Source organism: Suricata suricatta, chromosome 4, assembly GCF_006229205.1.
Source record: "Suricata suricatta isolate VVHF042 chromosome 4, meerkat_22Aug2017_6uvM2_HiC, whole genome shotgun sequence".
NCBI lineage: Eukaryota > Metazoa > Chordata > Mammalia > Carnivora > Herpestidae > Suricata > Suricata suricatta.
In genome coordinates, this window is record NC_043703.1 from 53,303,630 (window position 1) to 53,330,656 (window position 27,027).

Genomic DNA, 27,027 nt, shown 5'->3' on the forward strand with positions numbered 1-27,027 from the left:
CTCATCTGGTCCCACCTCAACTCCAGTCCAGGAAACACCTGCGATTACCCTGTCTTTTGCTTGGACATTTCCAGGAGCTGGAAACTCAATCCAAGGTAGGAAAGACATCCTATTCTGTTACAGAATTCCTGAAGTGGAAACCTGCTTAACTTCCATCTTTTGATTCTAGAGCTGCTTATTGGGATTATACACAACAGAGTAAGGATCATTCCCCTCCCCACTGATAAACATTTGAAAATTAAGGCTTCCAGAGACTCCCAGGACTTGGCAGCCACAGAACTGAGAGGTTTCCCTCTTTCAATGTCCCAGATAAGCCCTGGTGGGGGGTATTGGTCCGGGTGATACTAGTCTGAAGAAATAAGCTCTCATCTCCATATGTCTCTCCTCCCCTTCCGGACTTGAAACAAGGCATGTCTGTTTCCTTTTACTTCTACAGGCAAAGCACCAGCACCCCAACTTTGTCCAACATTTGCACTCCCCTTCAAGATTTTACTAGTCAAACAGTTTTAACTACAGGAAACAGTTGTGGAAGAGACTGCAGTAATGTGAATACTCTACCATGAAAACACTTGTTTATCAACATTTTATATGCTTTATTGAAAGTTGACAAGGGCAACAGTTAAATACAGTGACACCTTACAACTGTGTAGAGAACATGCATGGAAACAAATGCATATAACTACTATACAGGTAATATGCAGAAACCCCTACTGGGCGATCCATTTCATTAGCTAGAACGGATCATTTTTTCAAAGTATTCAACCAGCTCAATCAAAAGACTTCAGCGAACAGGAATTTACTTCAAGATATTCAGCAACTAGATTTCAGATTACACAAAGTGACTGACGATGCCAAATTCTTAAAATTTTTTTGGGTGTGGTTTTCTTCATGTAGCATTTTTTTTCTGTAGATCTCTATATAAAAGACAACCCACACCTCTTCAGACAGCCAATGAAACATCTAGATTTCAATCTGTACAACCTAAATAGTAGTTACAGTCCTCTATTGTACAAAATAGTTACACTACATACACAAATATACAATAAGCAAAACAACCTTCTCGGTAAGATAGCCTAGGTCCCAGCTACCTGTCACCGTCTCAAAGAGTTTTTTGTGTCATCCACTGTTTTCAGAAAGAGGCACAGTACTATCGTTTTATGGGTTTTTGGTGACAGTCGTCAATTTGTATGATGAACTAGGTTTCCCCTCATCTTAGGTGAGACTATGCGTCAGTCTTTACTTTGACCTCCCTTTCAAGCTCCTCATGGGGGAGGAGAGGAGAGAGGAGAGTCCAGTGGAGCCCCACTGCCCTCCAACCCCACGGAGCACGCTGCTACGTGCAAGCAGGAGAGAACTCTTGGGAGCGGGGACGGGGAGCAGGGAAGGGATGACGGAAAGGCACACAGCTCCTCAGCATGAATGGAACCACTTCTCACATATCTGCCAAGCTGCATGAGGTCCCAGTATATCCATGCTAATTCTCTGATTAACCTTTAATTCACCCAACTAAGAAATTTCTTCAAGCCAAAAGCACATGAGTGTTTAATACTGGAAAACAGAGACAATGGCACAGGTCAGCCTCACTTCTCTTGTGCAGCGAGCAATGAAATGGGTGACTGCGGAGGCGGATGGATTCACCCTAGTACATCTTCTCAGGGCTGTTCAGTTCAGACAGCAGCGGCCAGTTCTGTGGGGGCACGGGAGGCTACGCGGTTGGTCCTGAACCCTGGGACGCTGGCTGGGCGGGGGGCTGCGTGGTCCCCTGTGGCTGCGTGGTCGCGGGCGGAGAGCCAGTCTGCAGCTGGGCCTGAAACTGGGCAAGCTGCTCAGGACTGGCCAGTGTCTTCAGCAGATTGTTTTCCTGCTCCAGCTGGGAATTTTTCTCTATTAGTTCTTTGATTTGCTCTTTGAGGACCTCCACTTCCTCTCTAACTGCATACATCAAATGGCTTTTGACCAGATCCTGAAAGGGAGAGGGAGGGAAAAAAAGGTTTAATTTAGTATTTCCCAGATTCTGAATTTCTAAAGCATTATTTTTGCATGATTCTCCCTGACTATTAACAAATCCGGCTTTTGGCTTATTTAAGCTGCCCTTTGAGCAATCTACTGAATACAACCACAACTGTACAGTACTTAAGTTCAATGTGTAAGGGATCAGGCTTTTAAAAAGCCTATGCTTCTTCTGCAGCCGTTAGCCTGAGACGCATACAGTGAGATTTCCTACTGGAGATGGCAAAACGCACTGGGGTTCTGGAAGGCGGGGCGGGAGCCTGGCCGCTGGGATGTCCAGGCCCGCAGCAACGGTAGCTGCTTCCCCGCCCCCAAGTCCCCCCCCCCCCCCCCCTTCCCCCCCCCCCCACTGCCTCCCTCAGCACCGGCTGCAGCCAGTTCCTACAGAGCATGTTGCCGCATTTTCCTCCCTTCACCCCCGCCCCCCCTTTCGTGATTAAGCTGACATCACAGAAACCTGGGCAGACGTCGCAGCCAATGGGCGCTCGAGTTATTTATAGCTCCGAATTAAAGGTTCGGAGTTTGCCTAGCAACAGTGGGCAGAGAATCCCGTGAGAAGAGCCACAGGCGCTGCTCCAATAACAAAGAACAGCCAAGGCGGAAATAAAAAATAGAAATCCAGGCACGGGCTGAGAAGACAAAACTTTTCTCGGGTTCTTCTTCATTGTGCAGTCGCCTACCTCACTGGGGATCCGTTTGTGCAAGCTCTAAAGGGCCCTCAAGATCCTCATTTTGCCCCCCCTCCTTCCCTAGTAAACGTTAAGATTCCTAGTAAAGCCACATCGCCAGAGACGTGCCCACGACCAAAGGACGCACAGGGCAGAGCTTCCCTAGCAATCCCCTAGCAAAAAGGGACACCGGCAAAAGTCCCGACGGTATGTGAAACTGATCAGGGAAGAGAGAACATTTAATACCCCCAGGGCCCGATCTCTCTCCGTAGCAACCGTGGTATGTGGCTTCCTGTTGGCCTAAAGAAGACAGTGCCGGCATTTCTAAATGTATGAAGAGCAATCATCAGCTATGGAAGCACTGCTTCCATCCCTGTCTCGCTTTTTGTAATGTGCCCACATTTAGTAAAAATGATTTTTAATCAGTACGTACCATAGCTTGCTCGATTTTGTTGTCAATAGCTACCACACTTGCACCAGAGGAGCTGGAAAAGAGGGGGGGAGAAATCGATAAATGGAATTTTTATAACATCCAAGACAAAAAGGATTTCCCAATTCTGTGATGTTACTAGCATCATTTTTTTTAACATTCCACAACGCTATATAATGTACCACCCTCCAGAAGACACCAGCCACTCTCTTACTAACGAATATCCCGACATTTCCCTATTTTAGTGAGTCACAAAAAGGCTAAATTACATAATGTGGTAAAAGCCTGCTCTCTGGCCAGATCTGCGAAAAAAAAAAAAAAAGCTATTCTAAACATTTCAAAAAGCAACATCCATATCACCGTAGTCTCTCGGCAATGGACAAAGGAATTCGCCTGGCTATCTTTCACCTACATTATTAGAAGTATCTCACGAGTTAATTTAAAGAAACTGTCACAGCCGACATTTACCTATTGTCAAGTCTCACAGAAGCGTTTTCAGTCCCCAGCAAAGATGACAAGAAAGAAATTGAAAAATGTCTCAGTTGGTAAACTCCTAGATCCATCGCCACTGGTCTACACCATTGGGATTTCATGCAATTGCAGCCAAAAACACCCTCGCGGAAAAAAAAGGGAATACCAGCAGTCTTGTTTGAGCTAGATAAAAATCTTCTAGCTTTCTGCCGCCCAAGGAGAAACAGAAAACAGCAGCCCTAGTTTAAAGAAACCCAGTTTCTGGGGCTTCACGATCCCGGGAAGATGCTGATCCCACTGCGGTGCGGAGGAACCTCCCAGATCTAAAGCCGAGCTCCAGTAAGGCTTTAGACCAGGACTCAGGTTCGGTGCGGAATATATGGAGGCAAGAGCTGCGCCGATTGGCCAGCACTCCATGGAACCTCCCCCTTCTCCCTTCCCCGCCCCCTTCGCGATTCCCGCCCGCCCCCCCTGCCCCCTCCCCACCCCCCCCCCCAGCCTCCAGATCCGATGCCGCTTTTTGGGTGGGCTGACCCAGGCCGCAGTGGACCCGCAGAGCTGCGGGGCCACTTGAGGCCTCCACAGCCTCGGGAGGCTGGATCACTGCTTCAGCAGAAAACATCCAGGGTCCCTGAAAATACAGTTGGGGCCCTGCACGTGCTTACGTTTAAGGGAGTCAGACCCCGTCCCAGGAGCTGCCTGTCCCCGTGGCTGCCGAAGGCGAAAGCTTCCTATTTGCAACCAGAGCCGTCTGAGCTACTGGGCATGCCCAGTCCCACCGCTAAGACTTGGAGGAGCTCGAGTGTCTCAATTTCAATTATCTTGTTCTTACCGGCAGCAGCAATGGGAGGATTTTATAGGCAGTTTTATTTATAAGGATAATAATCGCCCTGTAATAATACTTTTTAAAGAGGCAGTGAATTTTGGAGGGAAAAATTACATTTGCTTTTTGAGAAATACTACCTTTGCATGGATTTATTAGTTACTTGTAGCAACAACACATAAAACGTTGCATACTCTTTGCTAGGCATGTTATCTACTAAAGCAAAAAGAACCCATCAGATGAAATCTGGTAGACAGATCTCCCCAAAATGTCCCCAGAACCATAAACCCATCGCATCTCCCCATCTGCCACTTATAGCTGGAAAACTCAGTCCACAGGTTGAATCCTACCTCCATCTATTTTCAGTAAGTTCCTAAAGCAAGTTTTCGGAAGTGGCAATTCCTATAAGTCTCAACCCTAGGAGCCTTCTTACATCATCACAAAGAGTGAAATATGTAAAGTGTGTATTTCACCCAGATGGCCATACTGACCAAGTCATTCCCTCCTCCAAACCAAAATCAAGATATGTGGATGTAAAAAAGCTTAACCCATTGCATATTTCCTCCATTAATTTAAGATATTTGCAAGGATGCACCTATTGAGGTTACAATTTAATATACTGAAAATCTAAGGCTTTAAATTTGATTATTATAGATTCTATAGTTTGCAATTCAATATAGTTTAGAAAACAAATTTAACCTCTACAATACTGCCCTCTAATGGCACAATCCTATAAAACCACAAACAAAAAACTACAAATGGTAAGTAGACTTCTCTAATCCATAGGCACGTTGTATCATCACAAATTCCAACATAAAATTTGGCCACAGAACAGATTTATGTAAATATCCTACTTACATACACGCACACAGTCTTCTCTCACTCAACCAGGCATCCTTTCTCAATTCAGCACCCTTTAGTCCTCAGCATTCTTTAATTCAGGAAATTTTAATTGCCATTGGGGCGTTTCAGACATTCTTTTTAAAGTGAACCCAAAACTGCCAGGGAGCATTTGGTTTTAGAAAGGATCTAAAGGAATTAGGAGCCAAATATGGTGAATGTGGTAGATGAAAAGGGCTAAAAACCAAAGTGTGACTAACAATGTAAAGGAGCAACATTCTTTTTTATTGTAAGAATCATAATATTTTCCAAATTTTAAGATTTTGATTTTGAATAACAATGTTGGTTAGCATATTTGTAATTTACAAAACTTATGAAAGATCAAGTTTGAGTAAAAAGAAAAAGAGTTAAGTGGAAGCTTAAAAATCAGTAACTTGGAAACCAGGGACGTGGTCTTGCTGTGAGTGCTTCCCAGAATTATTATTTACTACACAGTAGTTTCTATATTTTGGAAGTTAGTGTTACCACAAACTATCTGTGTAATTAAACCCATTTGCATATCCTAAATGAATTGCACAGGACAAATGATTAAACAACGTATCATCCTAAGCTGCAAAAAAGAGGTTCAAAAATAAAACTCTAAAATAAAATTTAAAAAACTCTAAGGTCATTTGAATACATTTTAAATTTCCAGCTGAAAGTTAAGACTATTAAATTGACTGAATTTTATATATGCATAATGTTCCTGAACACAAACAGAAAGAAACAAGCTGTTATGCTTCCGTTTCATTCAACGTATCACCCACTGTACCCGTACATTAAGCCACAGAAGCCAGGATAAGCCATCAGTCCGTTTAACCCATGTTTCTACAGAGGGACATTACAGTCACCTCCAATACTTTGCTATTTTAAATAAAATTGCAAGATATATATTGTATGTACACCCTTGATCTTTTGTGTATATATTTCTGGAGAATTTTCCAGGGCCAGAGAATATAAAAGCCCACCAAAATTATTAGAAACTGGTTGCTTTTCATATCTTCTGCACAAATGGGCTAGATTCCTTTTAAGCTAGATTTTTATATGCAAACTGAAAGGACAATTTGAAAAAGAAGTCAAATTAGCTGGAGAAAACTCCATGGAGGGGAAACCATGGGCCAGAAATGCTTGAGGTCCACATGGCTAGAATTTCTCTCAAAGTTTCTTGTCTTTGTAAGACAAAACATCTAAGAGTCTGGCGTTAGGGCTCAACAAAGACCAGCTGATAGGACAGGAAAACACTGCCTTGAGGAGACACCTCTGAGGGCATGGATGACAACAGCCATCTTCAGGTATTGGGCAAGATCAGGTCTCACTCCCTGGGGAATCCCCAGCATAGGGAAACAGCCTGGACATTAAAGATAGGCACATTTGTTGTTGTTGTTTTCTGTTTCGTTTTATTTTGCCTAAAAGCCTTTTCCCTGGATTCCAATTCCACCACCTCTGCATATTGGGAGCATGCAGGCTCAGATGGGAGACGAACAGAGGCAGGGCCTGTGTTTCTAACTCATTCAGTAATGCGTGTTTTCTTCCCAACTTCACCTGACTTGGCCAAAATAGGTACAGTTGGAGATGCACCACTCAAATAGGATAACCTGATTCTCCTTCTGTCCACATTCCTTGTAAATTTCCAGTGACTGCTGGAGCAGAGGCTGAAGCGTTTGACACTGTGCCTGACCAAATCTCACGGTCGGGGAATTACCAGCCCACTTGCCCTCTCCTCATTTACCTTTGCTGGGTGCTGAGAGCAGGCTTACCAGGTTTAGCAAGTAAGACTACAGAACTTCCAATTAAAAGTGAATTGCAGATAAACAACAAATAATTTAGTGCTGTGTCCCACACACTGTCAGAACAAGAAATTATTCCAAAGAAATCAAAACAAAATTCAGCCATATTTGCAATTTCCTTGATTTCCATAGAAAAGCTGGAAGAGGGGCGCCTGGGTGGCGCATTCGGTTAAGCATCTGACTTCAGCTCAGGTCATGATCTCATGGCTTGTGAGTTCGAACCCCACATTGGGTTCTGTGCTGACAGCTCAGCCTGTTTCAGATTCTGTCTCTGTCTCTATCTCCCTCTCTTTGCCCTTCTCCCACTGGTGCTCTGTCTCTCTCGGTCTCAAATAAACTATATTAAAAAAATTTAAAAAGAAAAGAAAAGAAAAGCTGGAAGATAAAGATGAGAAGGTTTTCCAAAAAGTTGAATAAAGGAGATGGAATTGAGCAGTAAAAGATAAGAAACCAAAAGGATAAATCTAGGAGTCTAACATCAGAAATCGGATAATTCCAAAGACACAGACCAAAGAAATATTTTAAGAATTTTCCCTCAACTGAAGGGCACACGTTTCCAGACTAAATGAGATGACCAAATGGCCACCACAATAAATGGGGGCCGGGGGGGGGAACCCTACACCAAAGCACATCACTTTGCACCCAAAGTAAAGATCACTTGGGTCAGGGAAAATCCTAAAAGCTGCCAAACAGAAAGAAGCAAGTTCTAAACACAGGACTGAAGATTGGAATGGTTTTTGCTGGCTACCAGGAAACAAAGGAGAAAATTCTGAGAGGAAAAATTCTCACTTGGCCAAATCACCATGTAAGTGAAAAGGTAGAACAAAAACATTTTCAGACACTTCAGACACCAAAGGGGAGGAACAAAACAAGCAAAAGGTTATTAACATTAAAAAAAAAAAAGGACTATCATATATTTCAAAAGGGAAAAGAAAAAGAGAAGAAAGAAAAATGTTTCAATAGGAAACATGACCCCGGGGCTCAAACCCTGGAGAAAAGGGAAGGAAAGAACTGGATGATGGGGAAGGAAAGCTCAAGATGACAGCTGCCGAGCAAGCCTAAGCAGCTTCCGATCTGTGAGGTGCAGAAAGACGGGACCCTCTGGGAGGAAGGGCTTTGTGGCTGGGAATAAACAGAGAGATGATCCAACACGGCTGAATGTTTGCAGGCGGAGCAGAGCCACAGACAGGTGTGTGACAGAGCTAGTGGAGCAACTGGGGAAGTTCGAGACAATTTTACAGAAAACAAAAGAAACAACTAGTGTGTTTCTCAATGAAATTTACAGAACTATATTAATTTTGAAAATTTTTTGTCAGTTCAACGTTAGAGAGTTCATTGAATTAGGAAGGTGGTGGGAAGAAAACCTGAGCCCTAGGAATGGTTTAAAAGTGCTAAATCTGAATCAACAGCTTGATCATTAAAAAGAGAAAAATCAAGAAATAACAGTGTAAATGTATTACATAGACGTGTAGGGAAATACGAGAAAACATAAAAATTAAAAGTGGCTGTCTCTGTTTCTGAGAAAAAGAAACTGCTCATATGTGTTTTTTCTATTCACTCTGTGTGGTCTTTACAAATGCACAGGTCTTTTCTAAAAGAAAAAGAAAGAAAATGGGATCTGCAGAGGGTTTCTCTGCTCCCAGGCTTCAGCTGAGTGCCCATCAGCAGAAGCATGTGAGAAAGAGCCACAGGGTCTATACAGGGTCAGGAATTGTTGGTGTTTATCACCAGCAAGCGTTAAAAGCAACAAAATAAAACCCTGATAAACATGGAGCACCAGATATATAGATATTCAAAAGGACACTGCCAAAGTAGATGGGAAACATTAGTTCTAGACTAAAGGGCGTTTCAGTCTTGTGCGAAGCAGTTTTAAAAGAAGCCTTGAAGATCAGACTGTTTCCAAGTAACTTAATTTTATCCCAAAATAAAGCTCTAGGATATTAAATAAACAGTTAGCATCCAATAATTCAGTGTCTGGCATCCAGCGAAAAGTACCAGGCATATAAACGCAGGGGAATATAACTCATAACAAGGAAGAAAATCAATCAAAATGACCCAGATATGACAATGATAATATAATTTGTAGACAAAGACATTAAAACAATTATTATAACCATACTCTATATGTTCAAGAAGGTAGAGGGAAAATCAGCATATTAAGTAGAGGTATGGAAGTTATAAAGAAATAATGTTTAAGAAGAAAACTACACTGCATAGGACTCACAGTAAATTAGACAAGGTAAAAGAAATATTAGTGTTATATTTGCAGTAGAAACTATCCAAAATAGGGGCGCCTGGGTGGCTCAGTCGGTTAAGCGTAGGCTCTTGATTTCATTCAGTGATCTCTTGGTGTTTGTGAGATCTGGCAAAGCCTGCTTAGGATTATCTCTCACCTCTCTCTTCCCCTCCCCCTGCTCACGCTTGCACTCTTTGTCTCTCTCACAAAATAAACATACATTAAAAAAAAAAAAAAGAAATTAAAGTAAAACACAGAGAGGGGGAAAAAAACTAAATAAAGAACAGAACAAAAAAAAGAAAAAGGAAAAAGCATCATTGCACTGTGGGGCAATTTCAAGCAACCAAATTTGTCTTTAGTAAAGTCCCTAAAGAAGAGAAGGAAGGAAGGAGAGAGGAAAGATATTTGAAGAAATAATGGCAATTTGCCCCAAATTTTATTAAGCCAATAAATCCACAGATCCAAGAAACTAAGCCTTAAGCAAGAGAATCATGAAGAAAACTATAATAAAGGTGTATAATAAAACTATAATCAGATGGCTTAAAACCAGTGATAATGAGAAAATTTAAAAGCAGCTCATGAAAAGAATGAGATTATACACAAAACAACAAAGATAAGAAAGTAGCAGACCTCAGGTTGGAAACAATGTTAGACAGAAGCCGTTGCAGCAGTACCCTTAAAGTGCGGAAAGAAAAATTTTAAAAACCTGTCAACCTACAATTCTATGCCCAGTGAAAATACCTGTCGAAAATAAAGGTGAAATCCATTCTTTTTACACACGTACAAATGCTGGAAGGATTCATCACGGGCAGACCTACACTGTAAGAAATTCTAGCATAAGTTCTTCTGACAGAAGGAAAATGATACCAGATGGAAATCTAAATCTACACAAAAGAATGAAGAGCATCAGAAATGGTAACGAGGTGGTTACATACAAAATTAAACTGTTCCCTGACAATCTCGTTTAGGAGATAAATAAGTGACTATTACCGACAGACTCATAGATAGGAGAAACAAACTGTTGATTACCAGAGAGGGGAGGAATTGGGGGCGGGGGTGGGTCAAACTAGATGAAGGGGGATCAAGAGGTACACACTTGCAGTGTAAGGTGCAGCACAGGGAACATAGTCATAATATTGTAGTAACTTTGTATGGTGACAGATGGTAATGACTTATCACGGAGATCATTTCATGATGTATAAAAATATCAAATCACTATGCTGTACACCTGAGAAAAATAGGATTTTGTATGTCACTTATACTTCAATGAAAAAATTAAAATTGAGGGCCGCCTGAGTGACTCAGTTGGCTGAGCGTCCACCTTTGGCTCAGGTCTTGATAACACAGTTCATGAGTTCAGGTCCTGCATTGGGCTTGCTGCTGTCACCACTGAGCCCACTTCAGATCCTTTGTCCCCCTTTCTCTCTGCCCCTCCCCGCTCATGCCCATGCTCGCTCACTCTCTCTCGCTCTCTCTCTCTCAAAAATGAACTTTAAAAAATTACAATTGTTGGGCACCTGGGTGGCTTGGCCAGTTAATCGTCGAACTTTGGCCCAGGTCATGATCTCCCGGCTTGTGAGTTTGAGCCCCACATCGGGTTCTGTGCTGACAGCTTGGAGCCTAGAGCCTGCTTCAGATTGTGTCTCCCTCTCTCTCCGCCCCTCGCTGCTCATGCTCTGTCTCCCTCTCTCAAAATTAAATAATAAACATTAAAAATGTTTTTTAAAAATTAAATTTCAAAACAGATGACTAAATGTTTAAGGCAGAAATAATAAAAGTATGGAGGGCAGGTGGCCAACAACATATGTAGAGGTAAAATGTAGGACAAAAATAGACCATGGGCCAGGAGAAAAGAAGCATGCTGCTTAAGGTTCTTACATTGCTTGAAAATACACTATTATAGATACATACTGAGAACTCTAAAATAATAACTGAAATTGCAATATAAGGAGTCATAGCTAATAAGTTGATAAAGGAGATAAAGTAGAATCGTAAGAAAACATACAATCTAAAAGAAGACAGAGTAAGAGGAAAAGGGGAATAAAGAAGAGAATAAAAAACCAAATACCAAGACAGTAGACTTATACCAACTATACCAATAATCACATTACATGTAAATGGTCCCAACTAAACACCTTACATAAATGGTAGAGGTTGTTAGGGTGCTTGGGTGGCTCAGAGAGTTAAGTAACCAGCTTCAGCTCAGGTCATGATCTTAAGGTTCGTGAGTTCGAGCCCCAAGTTGGGCTCTGCACTGACAGCTCACAGCCTCCATCCTGCTTTGGATTCTGCGTCTCCCTCTGTCTCTCTTTCCCTCCCCCACTCATAGTCTGTCTCTCTCTCAAAAATAAATGTTTTCTTTTAAAAAAGGTAGAGGTTATCAGATTGACTTTTTGTTTGTTTGTTTGTTTTAAAGACAAGACAGGGTGCCTGGGTGGCTCAGACATCAGTTCAGGTCATGATCTCATGGTTCTTTGAGGTTGAGCCCTGTATCGGGCTCTGCTGTTAATGCAGAGCCAGTTTGGGATCCTCTGTTTCCCTCTCTCTCTCTGCCCCTTCCCCTCTCGCTCTCTCTCAAAAATAAATCAACATTTAAGAAAAAAAAAAAAAAGGCAAGACAAAACCATATGCTGCCTGTAAGAAACACACTTTAAGTATAAATGCACAAATAGGTAAAATCAGAGCATGAAAGGTGATACTGTATGTTAACAAGAATCAGAAGCATGTGAAGGCTATATTATTCAAAGTACACTACAGAGCAAAGATCATTTCATAATGAGTAAAGGGTAAATTCATCAAGAGGTCATAAAAATCCTAAATGTTTACACAGCGACAGCAGAGCTTTAAAATACATGAAGCAAAAATTGATAGAATTGCAAGAAGAAATAAAAAATCCACAATTAAAGTTGGAGTTTTCAATAATCTCTCAATAACTGGAAGAAAAAGTAAGCAGAAAATAAGATACAAAACACCTGAATAACACTGCCAACCACTTGACCTAAATTGTTTTTGTAGAACATTCCATCCAATAAGAAGAGAATACACATCCTTTTGAAGCATACATGGATTTTTTTGTATGATAGAGCATATTCTGAGCCATAAATCAAATTTTATTTAATTTAAAAGGGTTCACATTATGCCATGTAAATTCTCTGAGCACAATGTTATTAAAATAGAAATCAGTTACAGAAAATTATCTGGAAAACCTCCAAATATTTGGAAATATAACAATACATATCTAAATAACTCATGGGTCAAATGGGTAATCAAAAGAGAAATTAGGAAATATTTTGAACTGAATGACAATAAAAAATGGCATGTCAAATTTATTTCAATAAATTTAACAACTTAGATGAAATGGACAAATTCTTAGAAAGATACTATCAAAACTCTCTTGAGGAAAAACAAGTAGCATAAATAGCTCTATGCCTATTTTAAAAATTAATTTGTAGTTCAAAATCTTCCTACACAATAAACATTTGCAGAAGAAATAGTACCAATTTTACCCAAACTCTTCCAGAAAATTGAAGAGGAGAAAACACTTCCCAGCTTATTCTAGAGAACCAGCATTTCCCTAATAGTAAAACCAGACAAATAAAAATCTAAGTAAATAAAGGTAAAACCACAAACCAATAAAATAGATGTAAAAATTCTTAAGAAAATTTTAGCAAAATGAATCCACCTAGACATACAAAGAATAATAAATACATCCTGACCAAATGGCATTTATCCTAAGAATGCAAGGTAAACATCTGAAAATCAATCACTGTGATTCTACCTATCTGAAGAAAAACTATAGGATCATCTCCTAGATGCATAAAGAACAATTGACAAAATTCAATATCCATTCATGATAAAAAAAACTTTCAGCAAAACAGGAATTGAAGAGATTTTCCTCAGCCTGATAAAAGGACATCTATAAGACACATTCAGCTTACATCAGACTTAATGGTAAAACAATAATCACTTTTCCTTCAGATTGGAAACGAGGCATGTCTGCTCTCATCCCTCCTATTCAATCTGATACTGAAAGTAATAGGTAATAAGGCAAAAATAAATACATAACTAGTGTCCAAATTGGAAAGAAGAGTATCTGTATTCACAGGTAGCATGACTGTCTACGTACAAAATCCATAGAATTAAAAAATTACTAACAAGCAGCATATTGAACAGGGTCCAGAAGATAAATTAAAGATAGAAAAATCAATTATATTTCTATATATTAGTATGAAATAAAACTTAAATTTTACAAAGTTCCATTTACAATAATATAACAAACAAGTGAAATAGGTATAAATCCAACAAAATACATACAAGATCTTGATGCTGAAAACTATAAAATGTTAATAAAAGAAATAAAAAAGAACCAAATAAAAAGGTGAGATATGTTTATTGATTGAAAGAGTCAATTACTATGTCAACTCCTCCTCCCCTTAACTAATGTATAGATTCAGGGTGATCCCAATCAAAATTCCAGCAAGACCTTTTGTGGAAAATGAAAAAGTGATTCTAAAATGTACATGTAAAGACAAAGGAACTGGAATAAAAGCAATGTTAGAAGAACAAAGCTGAGGGACTCCACGGCCTGATCGCAGACCTTTCTGTGAAGCGCTCCAATCAAGACAGCACGGCACTGGTGAGAGAGCAGACAGCAATAGAACAGAACAGAGAGGTCAGAAATAGAGCCACCCATGTCGCAAATCGGTTTTCAACAAAGATGTAAAGGTAATTCAATGCAGAAAGCCAATCGTTTCAACAAATAATGATAAAACTACACAGCCATATACAAAATAAAAACATACCCCAAAACCCCAACTTGACCCATTTCTCCCACCATATAAAATGTTAACTTAAAATGAATTATAGACCTAAATGTAAAATCCAAAAATTTCTCTTAAAAAAAACAAACATAGGAGAAATCTTTGGGACCCTGGATTAGGTAAAGATTTCTTAGATAGAACACCAAAAGTATACTCTGTGAAAGGAAAAAGGAAACAAACAATAAAGTGAACTTAAAAAAATTTATGTTTGTTTATTTTTGAGAGAGAATGAGAGACAGAATGCAAGCAGGGAAGGGGCAGAGAGAGGAGGAGACACAGAATCAAAAGCAGAATCCAAGCTCTGAGCCATCAGCACAGAACCCTTACACAGGGCTCAAACTCCCCAACCGCGAGATCATGACCTGAGCCAAAGTCAGACGCTCAACCAACTGAGCCACCCTGGTGCCCCAATAATAAACTGAACTTTATCAAGATGAAGATTTTGTTTCTTGAAAGACTGCTGTAAGAATGAAAAGACAAACTATAGACTGGAATTAAATATTGCAAGTCACATACGTGATAAAAGGCCTATATCTAGAATATGTAAAGAACTCTCAAAACAAGAAAACAATCTAATTAAAAAAAAAAAGCAAAAGACACTTCATCAAAGAAGATATATGAATGGTAAATAAGCACATGGGAAAAATGTTAAACATCATTAATCATTACAGAAATGCAAATTCAAACCATAATGAGACTCCACTGCACACATATTACAATGGCTAAAATTAAAAAAAAAAACAGCTAAACCTAAAAATACCAACTGTTGATGAGAAAGCAGAGCAACTCAAATGCTCATATACTGGTGATAAGAATGCAAAATGTTACAATCATTATGCAGGAACAGTTTAGCAGTTACTTATTAAGTCGCCCACTTTCCATAAAACCCAATAATCCCAACCCAAGTTATTAAGTGAAAGGAAAATTTATGTTCTCATAAAAATCTACAAGTGAACATTTTGAGTCATTTTATGATAATCACTCAAAATTGGAATCAACCCATGGTACCTGGGTGGCTCAGTTGGTTAAGTGGCTGACTCTGGTTAGGCTCAGGTCATGATCCCCAGGGTCATGGGTTCAAAGACCTGCTTGGATTCTCTGTTTCACGTGCGTTCTCTCTTCCTTTCTGCCCCCCATCCCCGCCCCCAACCCGGCTCTCTCTCTCAAATAAAAAAAAAAAAATTGTAAGCAATCCAACTGTCCATCAGTTGCTTGTACAAACCACAGTATCCCTTATATTAGGGAATACTACTCAGCAATGAAATGAACCGGACCTACTGATACACCTGACGAATGAACCTCAAATATATTACAGTAAGTGAAAGAAGCTAGGCTTGCTAAATATATGATTCTATTTATATGCATTCTAGGAAAGGCAAAACTACAGGGACAGAAAATAGAAGTTGGGGTAAAAGAGGGAGGTTTTGTGGGTAACAGAACTGTTTCCTGATGGTGGTGTACCCACTGTTTGTGTCCAAACTTCTAGAACTATATACTAAAAAGGGAAACTTTTAAGGATATGTAAACTATCCTTAAAAAAATGGAAGAAAAGTGACTGCCTCCTAGCACACTGGGAAGAATGAAAAAAAAACTCCTTATACTTTTTGTATTCGTTCTGATCCATACACATAGACATACATATATACACATATATATACATACATATATACATACACACGAATATATATATAGTTTACCAATGTAACCATTTTTAAGTGCACAGCTCAGTAGCGCTAAATGTATTCATACCGTCATGAAGCAGAACTCTTTCATCTCACACACTTAGAACAATACCCATTAAAGAACTCCTCTTTTACCCTTTCCCTCCAGCCCTGGTAGCCACCATTCTACTTTCTGTTTCTATGAATTTGACTACTTTAGATACCTGTACATGTATTATTTTGATTACAAATATTTTAAAGTATAGGTGTGCCTGGGTGGCTCTGTCGGTTAAGCGTTTGACTTTGGCTCAGGTCATGATCTTGCAGGTCATGAGTTAGAGCCCCACGGAGGGCTCTGTGCTAAAAGCTCAGGGTCTGGAGCCTACATCAGATTCTGTGTCTCCTCCTCTCTCTCCCTCTCTCCCTCTGCCTGTACCCCACTCATACTGTGTCGCTCTCAAGAATAAATAAACATTTAAAAAATTCATAAAAAATATTTTAAAGTAAAAGTGAAGAAAAAAGCTATTAAAAGAAATATAATCCAAGGCCTTTACCACTTTCGAAGAAGAGACCTAAAATGCCTACTTTATAACTAATTTCTCCATAATCATATGTAATGTAGTATTGGGTTTGAATTTTAAACTATAATTTTGCCTTGTTCTTAAAGCTATCAAGTTTGTTGGTGATTAATCTATAGGAGAACTAATTCAGATATATTGATACTATAGAGTTCCTAAATCCCATAGAGTCAAGATACTATACAGTTCTACAATCCTATAGTTTTAAAAGACTTTTTTAAAAATGCTTGATTAAAAAAAAATACTTGCTTTAAAGTATGAAAACTTGGGGGGAGGAGAGGGGAAGGCGGGTGATGGGCACGGAGGAGGGGGGAGCACCCTTGTTGGCATGAGCACTGGGTGTTATGTGGAAACCAACTTGACAATAAACCATACAAATATATATTTTTTTTAATGTTTTATTTATTTCTGAGACAGAGAGAGACAGCATGAGCAGGCAGGGGCAAAGAGAGAGGGAGACAAAGAATCTGAAGCAGGCTCCAGGCTCTGAGCTGTCAGCACAGAGCCCGACGCAGGGCTCGAACCCACGAACGTGAGATCATGACCTGAGGCAAAGTCGGAGACTTAACTGACTGAGCCACCCAGGCGCCCCGACAATAAACTATATTAAAAAACTAAAAAAATAAAGTGTGAAAATGTCAAAAATCCGAAAATGCTAATAAATTTAAATATCTTTATTTATATATACACATATAAGGCTTTCTACAAATATATTTTTCTGTATTTCTGTGTATTTTTGCTCTAAGCATTTATGATTGCTTTCAAATTATTGTTACAATTCTAGAAACAATTTCCAGTCTCCCATGCACATACCTCTATTTCTTTGCCTTATTTAACATAACTACTAATTCCAAAAGAATGACCATATCCTGGTTAGCATTCTTTTGCTTTTCTTTTTTATCTCTGTGAAAATAAGTTCCTCAAAGCCAAATCTCTTCATAAATTAGTACTTCTTACTCTTGTAGATTTTGAACACCTGGAGCCAGAGACAAAAAGGGCATCTCAGATTTAGAAGCCAGATGAATATACTCTATATAAAACATCTGAAGAAATACAAAATTGTCCTGATTATGATTTTCTATTTCAAGAATCTCATGCAAGTTCCTATCAAAAATGAATGAATACCATTTCTATTTTACTTCTGCACAGTTATGGAAAATAGATACTTCAAGCTCTTCTTTTAACTTTTTAAAAATAACTAGTTAGTTTAAGCTACATTTTCATGTTAAATTCCAGAAGATGTCAACAATAATAAGCAGCATTGAAGGACAAGCCAGTAGAAACTGGATGAAACATTATTCTATGCATACGAAAACACTTAGGGCCATTAGGGTCAGTCCTCTGGTGAGCCTAAAACAATCAGAGCCCAACTGAACAGTTTTATTTACAAAGGTGAACATAAATTCAAGGCTACTGAATTTCTAATGTACCACAGGCTTCAGTAAGCATTAACAAATTGGAAAGGTAATTCCGTATGCTGGGGACACAGTGTTTAGTAAGTACTTTCTGCTCCAATCAAAGGGCACATTTCCATATTATGGTCTCCCTGGACTGCCGCTCAGGACTTCAAAGGGCCTGAGGGTTTCTTTAATTGATCTATTCAGAATTCTACAGCTGAAATGGACCTTAGAGATCTCCTGGTTCTAATTTCCTTGGTCTGTAGTTCAGAAAGGAAAGCTCCAAGACGTGGGTTTTGTCCAAGGTTTATCTACTTAGTTGTAGGATGAGGCATAGAACCACTCTTGATTCAATATATTCTTTTCTAGACATCCAGATGAGAAATTCTTTTACATTTATCGACAGGCCTACTTAATGTATATATTATGTATATACACATCTATATGCACACATACATATGCCCGTATGTATAAACTAAGGACTACTGGAGCTGGAAGGTACAGGAGTGGCGGGAAGCCTCAGCTACTGGGTTTCCAGGAATTGTCCCGAGTAGCTGTTGGGCTCTGGTGAGATCTGGCCCAAGCTCGGCTGAAATAACCGACATGTACTGAGTGCTGATACGGAAGCCTGCCATGGGTGTGAAAGGGAGATTCAATAGGACACAATTAAGTAGCAGTTATATTTGAAGAAATAAAACCAAACCATTACATGTTTACTCTCCCCAGTGAGTTGAGACACCTCACTAAAGAGTTATTCAGGGAGATACAGATATCATATTATGATATGATGATGCTGGAGAAGCTGACGGGCACTCAGATCAGCCCCCTGACAGTGAGGGTCACAGTCTGCAGAGAAGCTCTGGTTCCTAGGAGAGGTCCTGGCCGTGAGGGAGGTCATCAGACACACAGACACAGACTGCTAACAGGCACATTACTTTGTGAAGTGCTTAGGAATGATTGTTAAGCTGTGCTTTGCTAAGCCCTGGGAGTTCTCTGGAGAGTCCTGGAGAACAACAAGAAGGGCCAAAAGGAACCCAGGTGGACCAGAGAGAAGGAAGCAGGCTGCATTCCCCGGAGCTGAGGCCAGCGACAAGAGGAGAAAACGGCCTTCACTGCAAGTCAGTCAGAAAACAGATCTTTACTCTTGGTGGTCATCACTTGGGATCTCCTTCTCATTTCTGACCCAGAATGAGACTCTGACATTGCCATATTCTCTTCTATTCAAATTAACTAAAACACTGGATAAAAATAAGAAAGGTCGGTCGAGTAGGAAATATAAATTTATGATTCACGGGTTTTTTGTAATAGTTTTTGCCAAAAAAAATTAAAATTTGCCATTTACAATGATTTACAAATGTACAAGTATTTCACTTGTTTCCAACTACTGTCAAAAAGTGGTCACTATCTTAGCTATGATACAAACTAGAATAAAAGAATTTCCTATGCATTAGCTCTTTGGGCATTCCTTCCTTCATTGATTCATATTTATTCAATACTAAGCACCCGTGAGATGCCAGGACCTTGAGGCCTGGCACTAAAATTATCAAGATGAATAGGTCACAGTCCCTGCTGTCAGTGCTCAGGGGGTAGCTGGTGGTGCGGAGAAGACAAGTGGGTTTATAAAGAGAATGGTGGTTGGCGGAAGGAAGCCAGAGAGTGTTTCGGAGAGCAGAAGACTCTGCCTCTGGGCCTTGAAACACAAGTAGGTGTTGGGCAGTAGGACCACAAGGCACAAAGACATTGAGAACGCTCCATGAAAAGGGAATGGCCAGACAAAACCAGGGTGATAAAGCAGCAGGGTGTTAGCCATAGCTGAGTGTGGGGAGGGAGTAGGAAGCTGGGAGTTAGTGGTGGGAAGTGTAGACAGAGGCAGAGAGAAAGCTGAAGACAGGTTGGGCCTCACAGGCCACCGTTGGAGACTGGTCTTCAGTGCAAGGGCACAGGGTCCACACGAGAGGATACAATGGGATATGGGTTTCAGCAAGGCCCTCTCTGCCCACCCCCTTTGCCCTGCCCCCGGACCACAGTGTACAAGACAAAAGGAGATGGGACTTGCAGTGAAAGAATGAGAATCGTGAGGGCCAGACCCATGAGGGCAGGTAGAGAGAAGAGGGTCTGAATGCAAGAGATATTTGGGAGGTGGAACAGACAGGTGAGAGAGCACCCAGGCGTCTGGATTATGTGAATGGGTGAAAGGTAATAACATTCACCAGGATCACACTGTGGTTAGACACCAGTTCTGGAAAATGACACTGATGGGACATCCCAGGCAGTGGAAAATAGGGCTTTGGAATTTCAATAAGATCTGGCTTGAGAAAAATATTTGGAAGTTGTTGGGGGGGGGTGGGCAGTGAGGAGCTGTGGGAGTGGACGGGATTACTTCAGGAATGGATATGGGAAAGACGCACTGTTGGGGCACTCATTCGGCACGGCAGACACCTGGGTTTTCTGTGGGCCTCGGGACACCATGCAAGACAGCAGAGCTTGAGCCATTTGGCAAGACCTTGTCCAGGAAGGGCATCCTGTTGTTTGAAGAGACCAGGAAGCAAGAAGCAAGGCAGTCTGGCGGTGGAGGGCTGGGAATGAAGAGATCGGGTCAGCCCTCCAACGAGAGCCAGCACACGTCTCATGAGAGATCCTGCATGTGAACGGCTGCCCACGGGGAGAGCCAACCGTCAGTCAGAGAGAGTCAGAAAAGCAGCTGCAACCCGCACAGAGACGGGTGCCAGGACCCAGACTAAGCTTTCCTTTCCTTTCGGGGGGTGAGATCTGGACTGAGAAGAGGACTTTAACTCTGACATCAGAGCCAAGTTTCCAAATGTGAAGAACTAGGTTTTAAAAAACTGTGTTGAAATAACCGACATGTACTGAGTGCTGATATGGAAGCCTGCCATGAGTGTGAAAGGGAGATTCAATAGGACACAATTAAGTAGCAGTTATATTTGAAGAAATAAAACCAAACCATTACATGTTTACTCTCCCCAGTGAGTTGAGACACCTCACTAAAGAGTTATTCAGGGAGATACAGAATAACAGCATAAAGCCACCAGTTGGGGGGCAAGTGGCAGATGAAGCCCTGTCTCCAGAGGGACTGGCAAGAACTGGGTGAGCCACTCGGGAGTGCCCTTCCGGCGGGGCCTGTGGGGGCCGCCACATGTCCATAGCAAGCCCACAGATCACAAGCACAGTCGCCATTAACGCTGACCAAGGAGAGCACTGCAAGGGCTAAGGTCTTTTCCCTCTCCTGTTTTCCCAGCCCCACACCAGGGGAGCTTGCCCAGGGAAGGGGGGAGGGGCAGAGAGAGATGGGAACAGACCATTCTCCATCCCAAACTGCTAGAGACTCAGCTTATTAGTCTGGCTTGGACACCTTTGAGGCAGGTATGATAGAAAGTGACTGAATAATAGAACTAAGTCTGAAGAACCAAAAGTTATTTACGCAGTAAGTTAGAAAAGTAACTTTAGTTATAAAACCAAAGTGAGATACTGTGAAGTGGCCCCACTAACCAGCAAAAAAGGAGGGGTTTGCTAAGGGGAAAGTTGGTACAGCTGTTAGAAAAATAAAACTGTCGCATAGTCATGCCCTGAGAAGTTGACACTTCTCAGTCAACCTGGTTATGTGCAGTTTCTTACTTGAGCCTCACAACGACTCCGTGGTACTAGGTACCCTTATCCTCTTCATTTACAGAAAAAACAAAAACACTGAGGCTCAGAGTGGCCTATCAGCTTGCCCGAGGTAACAACATGCAGAGCCAGGCTCCAAACTCCAGTCGGTGAGCACTGCTATAGGGCGTGACCCCACTCCCAAACGGAACCAGAAGTGGAGCAGTTCCTAGACACCCCAGAACTGCATGGTTCCTGCAGTAAAAACTCACACCTGTCCTGAGAGTAGTAAAGGGTACTTACGGGCATTATGGTTAGACACTTTGGGATAATTTATATCTTAAATATACTGATTTATCAGACTATTACAACTTGCGTCTAATAAAAAGAAATAGTCTTAATTGAATATGCTTTAATTTGAAGTTTGTAATTGTTTTGAAGACAAAGTTAAAACACAAAACAACTCTGCTAATTTAGCCTAACGTAGAAAATGAAATCCTTAAACCCATTACACAAATTAAATACTACAATATTTTTTTAAATTCAGTGATATTATTCTGAACAAAACAAGAATGTTTTGCAAAAGTCATGAAAACGGCATCAGTGACTAAGCGTAACTCCTACCCCAGCTTAGGATAATTCTGCACAAATCCATAAAACTAAATATTTCAAATAGACACTGTGAGTACATGCAAGGTTAAATAAAAACAAGTTTGCCTTTAATAAATGGAGGGGGGAACACCAACTAGGTTAACATTAAGGGATTTTTAAAAATCAAATATCTAATCAGGATAACTAGGTTAAATGAATAATTAACGTGTTTCAACACTTTTTTTTTTTTGAGGGGGGAGGAGAGAGAGAAGGAGAGAGAGTCTCAAGCACAGAGTCTGACATGGGGCTCAGTCCCACAACCCTGGGATCATGACCTAAGCAGAAATCAAGAGTCAGATACTCAACCAACTGAGCTACCCAGGTGTCCTTCAACACTTTACTATGCTTCGAACAGAAAAGATTTTTTTAAATAAAGTATTTAAAACATATAAAATGCATAACATTTATGAAGTTTAACAGAACACCCACAAACCCAGCACCAAACTAGATGGTGACCAGCACCACTGAAACCCCCATGCCCTAGCCTGAAAGTGTCCAAAGTGTCATTCCCATTTAGTTCCTATGGTGATTGTCTGCTCCCTGCACCAGAAGCTTGGGGGAGGGGGGCACTTACTGTTTTATTTACCACTGTGTCCCCAGCACCCAGATCACAAACTAATCTATGGTACATGTTCAATATAGTGTTAATGAAGGAAAGTGAACAGTAATAATAATCATGATGATTAGTAACAGCAGCAAACACTTAATCACACTTAAGACTTGTCAGTCTCTATTTCAAACCCTTTTCATGCAAACTCATGTAATCTCTTCAACAGTTCTCTCATCTAGGTACAAGTACTATCATTTTCACAGATGAGGAAATTGAGGCAAAAAGGAGTTGAGTTACTTGATTGAGGCCATACTCATCACCACTAAGAAAAGCAAAAAAAATTCTGCAATATTAACATAATAGATACCATCACATTTTTAGAATCTTCAGAATTTTGAAAAACGGGTTTTCACTGGAATACAGAAATAGTTGAAAAAGTAAAGAAAATCCAACAAATCTATACTGAGCACCTGTTCTGTGTCAGGCACTGGAGATGTAGCAGTGAGCAAATTCCCTGCCCTCAAAGAACCTACATTCAGATGGGGTTAAAATAGAGAAGCAAACGCACAGTATGTGAGATAGTGATGGAGACCGGGAGACAGAGTACGGAACGGAAGCAGGGTAACGTGGTATCACAGGGTCACATCTCGGACGAAGTGCATTTTGAGTAAAGACCGGAAAGAAGTGAAGGAGTTAGTTGTGAAACAGCTTTTCAAACAGAGAGAACAGTAAGAGAAATGCTCATCTGATATTCAAGAGACCCAACAAGGTCAAGCTATCACAAAGTGTCTCAATAACACACAGGAAGCAATACGTGATGCAGGAGATCACCTGTGCTTTGTCCTCTTGTCGTCTCTGGTGAAGATTTACTAAGATCAGAATTACGATACACAGTGCATTTAAGAGGAGCTATGGTGTGTTTAATAGCAATATAGTAATAGGTATCATATGCCATTTTGTAGTCCCGTTTTTAAACTGGTTTCTTCCAAGATTACTTTGGAGCACTTTTCACTTTCCAATAAAAACCCAATCTTTTTCTGTCTGAATGTATAAACAAATGATAGAATCATCTGCCTATAAAGTTCAAGCACTAGATAGGCAATAATAGCTCTCTTCTGAGTCTTGGTTTGGATAGCTTGATGGAACCATGAGAATCTTGCAGAGACTTTACTCTTCTACAACAAAGCTGTTTAAAACTGAGTTAATAAGGGGGATAAAACACACTTACTTCTCCACTTCAACAAACCACTAAAGAAACATACAAGTGTAGAATAAATAGGACAGATGTCAATTTCAGCAGTTTGGCAGGCTGAAAAAGAGGTGATTCATCCAGCTGGAACTTAAGCAAAGCCTTCAAGAAGTCCAGAAGATAGCTGATATGCATCAAAGAGCCCAATACTGGTAAACCACATGCTTCTCAACGTGCACCAAGCAAGTGAGATGAGAGTCTGCAGGAAACACAGACCTTATCACACCCTAGTCTTACACAGCTGAATATCGAGCAAGGGCTGACTCGGGAAAAAGGAACCTGGAGAAAACAGAGGGAGTGTAGGGAAATGAGGAAACTTGAAAGATACTGAAAGGCATGGATATGATGATAGTAGAAAGACAATAGCAGAACACCAGTTTCCTGGAAACTGAAAAATGGATATTATGAGAGCACAAGTGAAAATTCACTGGAATAGACAGAAAGCAAAGTTAAATATCTCAGAACTAAAACAAAATAGCAAAATAGGGAAGAAACCAAAGAACAGCAGTTTGGAAGGGCTAATATCTGAACAACAGGAGTTTCAGAAACAGAACAGAGACTATGGAGGGGAGCACAGTATTATAAAATAGTTCAAAAAGATAACCTAGAACTACAGATCATTGTCGTCGTCGTCGTTTTTAATTTAATTAAAAGAGCCTAGTGGCTCAGTCGGTTAAGCGTCCAACTCTTGATTTCAGTTATGATCTCACGGTTTGTTCACGGGGCTGAGCCCCATGTCGCACTCACAGCACGGAGCCTGCTTGGAATTCTCTCCCTCCCTCTGCACCTCCCCAGCTCATACTCGCAAGTGTGCTCTCTCGCTCTCAAATAAATAACTAAATAAATAAACTTAGAAAAACCAAAAGCCAAAAAGAACCTATCAAGTACAATCTGTTCTGCTTTAAAACTTGTTTGGAAAACACAAATTTATTCCAAAACAATTTATGTATGTTAGAGGACAATGAGTATAATGTACACTTCATTGCTTATGCTTATGTCTTTGAGAAATACTAAGTGAAAGCAGGAAACTGCACCAACTGAATGAACCAAGCCACCTAGAAAGACCCAAACACACACACATCTTGAACATATACCAAGTATGTCAGTCCACCACATTTGTTGTGCTACAAAGATTATGTTTTGCTATTCTTTTGCAAATGTTAATTTTTCTATATAAAAAAGTACTCCTTCAACATTCCAAACATGATTAATCACCCTGATTCAAACACACCAAGCACTGCACACAAAAGAAGAACTTTTTAAGTATTGAGGGGAAGGTGGAAAGAGGGTGTTTCGAGAGAAAGGAAAGAACATGTGATTTCTCCAGGACAAGAAGCATAAAAGAATCCATACTGTGGACCCCAAAGATAACCCAGGAAAATAAGGGAAACTTTTATGGCTAGAGCAACCTCATGTGCTGTGAAGTCAGTGGGAATAAGCCCTAAAGAAACAGAAGAAACAGGAAGATCATTGAGCAGGCAGACTCAGGAGCAAATGGAAACAAACAGGAACAACATTCCTCCCAAAGAGACAGCACTATCTATACACTGACCTTACATGGAAATCTGCAAATCCTGCAGAAGCTGCTTCTCTTAGTGCCAGTGGCTGGCTTGTGAGTTTCAAACATCTCTATAATTTCCAAAGAGTAGCTGTTGGGAGAGGCAGAGCGTTCAGACGAGGGGCTTGCAATTTTCCAGCAATGGTTCAGAAGCAAACTGAAGAAAGTGACTTGATATTGGATCAAAGTTTCAGTTTGATGACATGGGTTATCTATTTTAAATGTATGCATTTAATCCAAGTCTCCCCACACAATTTGGTTTCCGTGGACTTTAAGGTCCCTTCATTTTTAAATAGAAAAAGTTCTAGGATCTACTTACACTTTTTAAACAGATTCGTGAAGTCTTTGATTATTTCTGTGTCCCTATTTCTATCACATTTACCCTCCTAATGTTTCTCCCTAAGATTCTGATACCAGCAAAAATTCTCCACATTCTCTTAAAAGCAAAGTTCTATATGGCCCAAGAGAGGTAAAGCCAAAATAATGCTGGCTTGCCCTTTCTAATTCCAATTAAAGTGTTGCTTCCAAACAACCCTTAAAAGCATCTCTGATGTTATTTTTGGTCACTTAGGTCTAGATATGTAATTGTAAAACTCAAAGTCTATTTACTCCCTGGTTGGAATTGACTTTTTAAATGCAACTTTAAAGACCAATGATCAGATCCAGAAGTTACTTCTTCTTGTGTAAAATGAAGAGATAACACAAAGAACCTGGCCTTGTCCACACCAGTAAGGTAAGCAGTGAAGACTATGACCCTGTGCTGTGAACTAGGTGGCTTCAAGCATAACTGGGTTAAATCAACTCACATGTCTCCACTTACTTTTTAAAACAGAAAATTTCTTTAAAATAGCCTAATATAAACAGTATTGTTAGAGATTATATCCAATAGAAAATGTTTCAGCTGCAAGAATCACCTTATACAACTTGCTTTATTGTTGCTACCCATATAATTGCTTTATTTGTTCCTACCCATATAATAATAACCCTAAGAACAAATTCGTAATAATTAATCATCCCAAGAACCAATGAAGACTTCATTATTTTGGCAAAAGGGCAAATCAAGATTTGCTTTAATCTCTGTAATATGATGAAGTTGTTCACAGAGTGATCTCTAATATTTTTGTTTTGTATGTTTAAAGAGAACCCCCTCTTTTTTCCTCTCACCTATTTATTTAATGTTCCAAACCATCTTACTATCTTAGTAGCCTCCTTCAGTAAAGCTGTCTGTACCGTCTTGGTCTCTCCTCAATAAAAGCTAAGGAGGGAAACCCCCGTGATTTGGGGATGCCTGTTGTTCCGGAAAGAAATCAAGTGACCTAATGTCTGAAACAAGGGAAGACAGTCTGTCTTCTCTACGATAGCTCCTTTCCACAGATATTTATTGCACAAATATTTATTAAACAATATTTATTTCACAAACATTTTGTGTCTGACATTGGGCTAATCACTGAGCTCCTTTTGAAGAGTAAAATAGCTCCTCTTCTAAAAAGCTGGTACAGAGGCGTCTGGGTGGCTCAGTTGATTAAGCATCTGACTTTGGTTCAATTAAAGATCTCACGGCTACTGAGTTTGAGCCTGCCTTCCAGGCTCTGTAAGCACAGAGCCCGAAGCCTGCTTCAGATTCTGTGTCCCTCTCTTGCTCTGTCCCTCCCCTGC

The 27,027-nt window shown here is 40.3% G+C and overlaps 1 protein-coding gene across 4 annotated transcripts in view; it reads right to left on the reverse strand.

Annotated features, from left to right (window-relative positions):
- Positions 1–569: 569 nt before the first annotated feature.
- The window catches only part of TSC22D1 (TSC22 domain family member 1), a 129,723-nt gene continuing 103,265 nt past the window's right edge, over positions 570–27,027 (reverse strand). Inside the window, exons 1-3 of one of the 4 annotated variants that reach the window (XM_029936704.1) lie at positions 4,245–4,302; positions 3,112–3,163; positions 570–1,963 (exon numbers count right to left, since the gene is read on the reverse strand). In XM_029936704.1, the coding sequence (XP_029792564.1) occupies positions 1,706–1,963; positions 3,112–3,114 (261 nt within the window). In that variant the 5' untranslated portion in view covers positions 3,115–3,163; positions 4,245–4,302 and the 3' untranslated portion in view covers positions 570–1,705. Of the gene's footprint in view, positions 1,964–2,375; positions 2,428–3,111; positions 3,164–3,576; positions 3,944–4,244; positions 4,303–27,027 lie in introns of those variants that run through there. The other 3 variants (XM_029936702.1, XM_029936699.1, XM_029936703.1) reach the window with 3 other exon arrangements.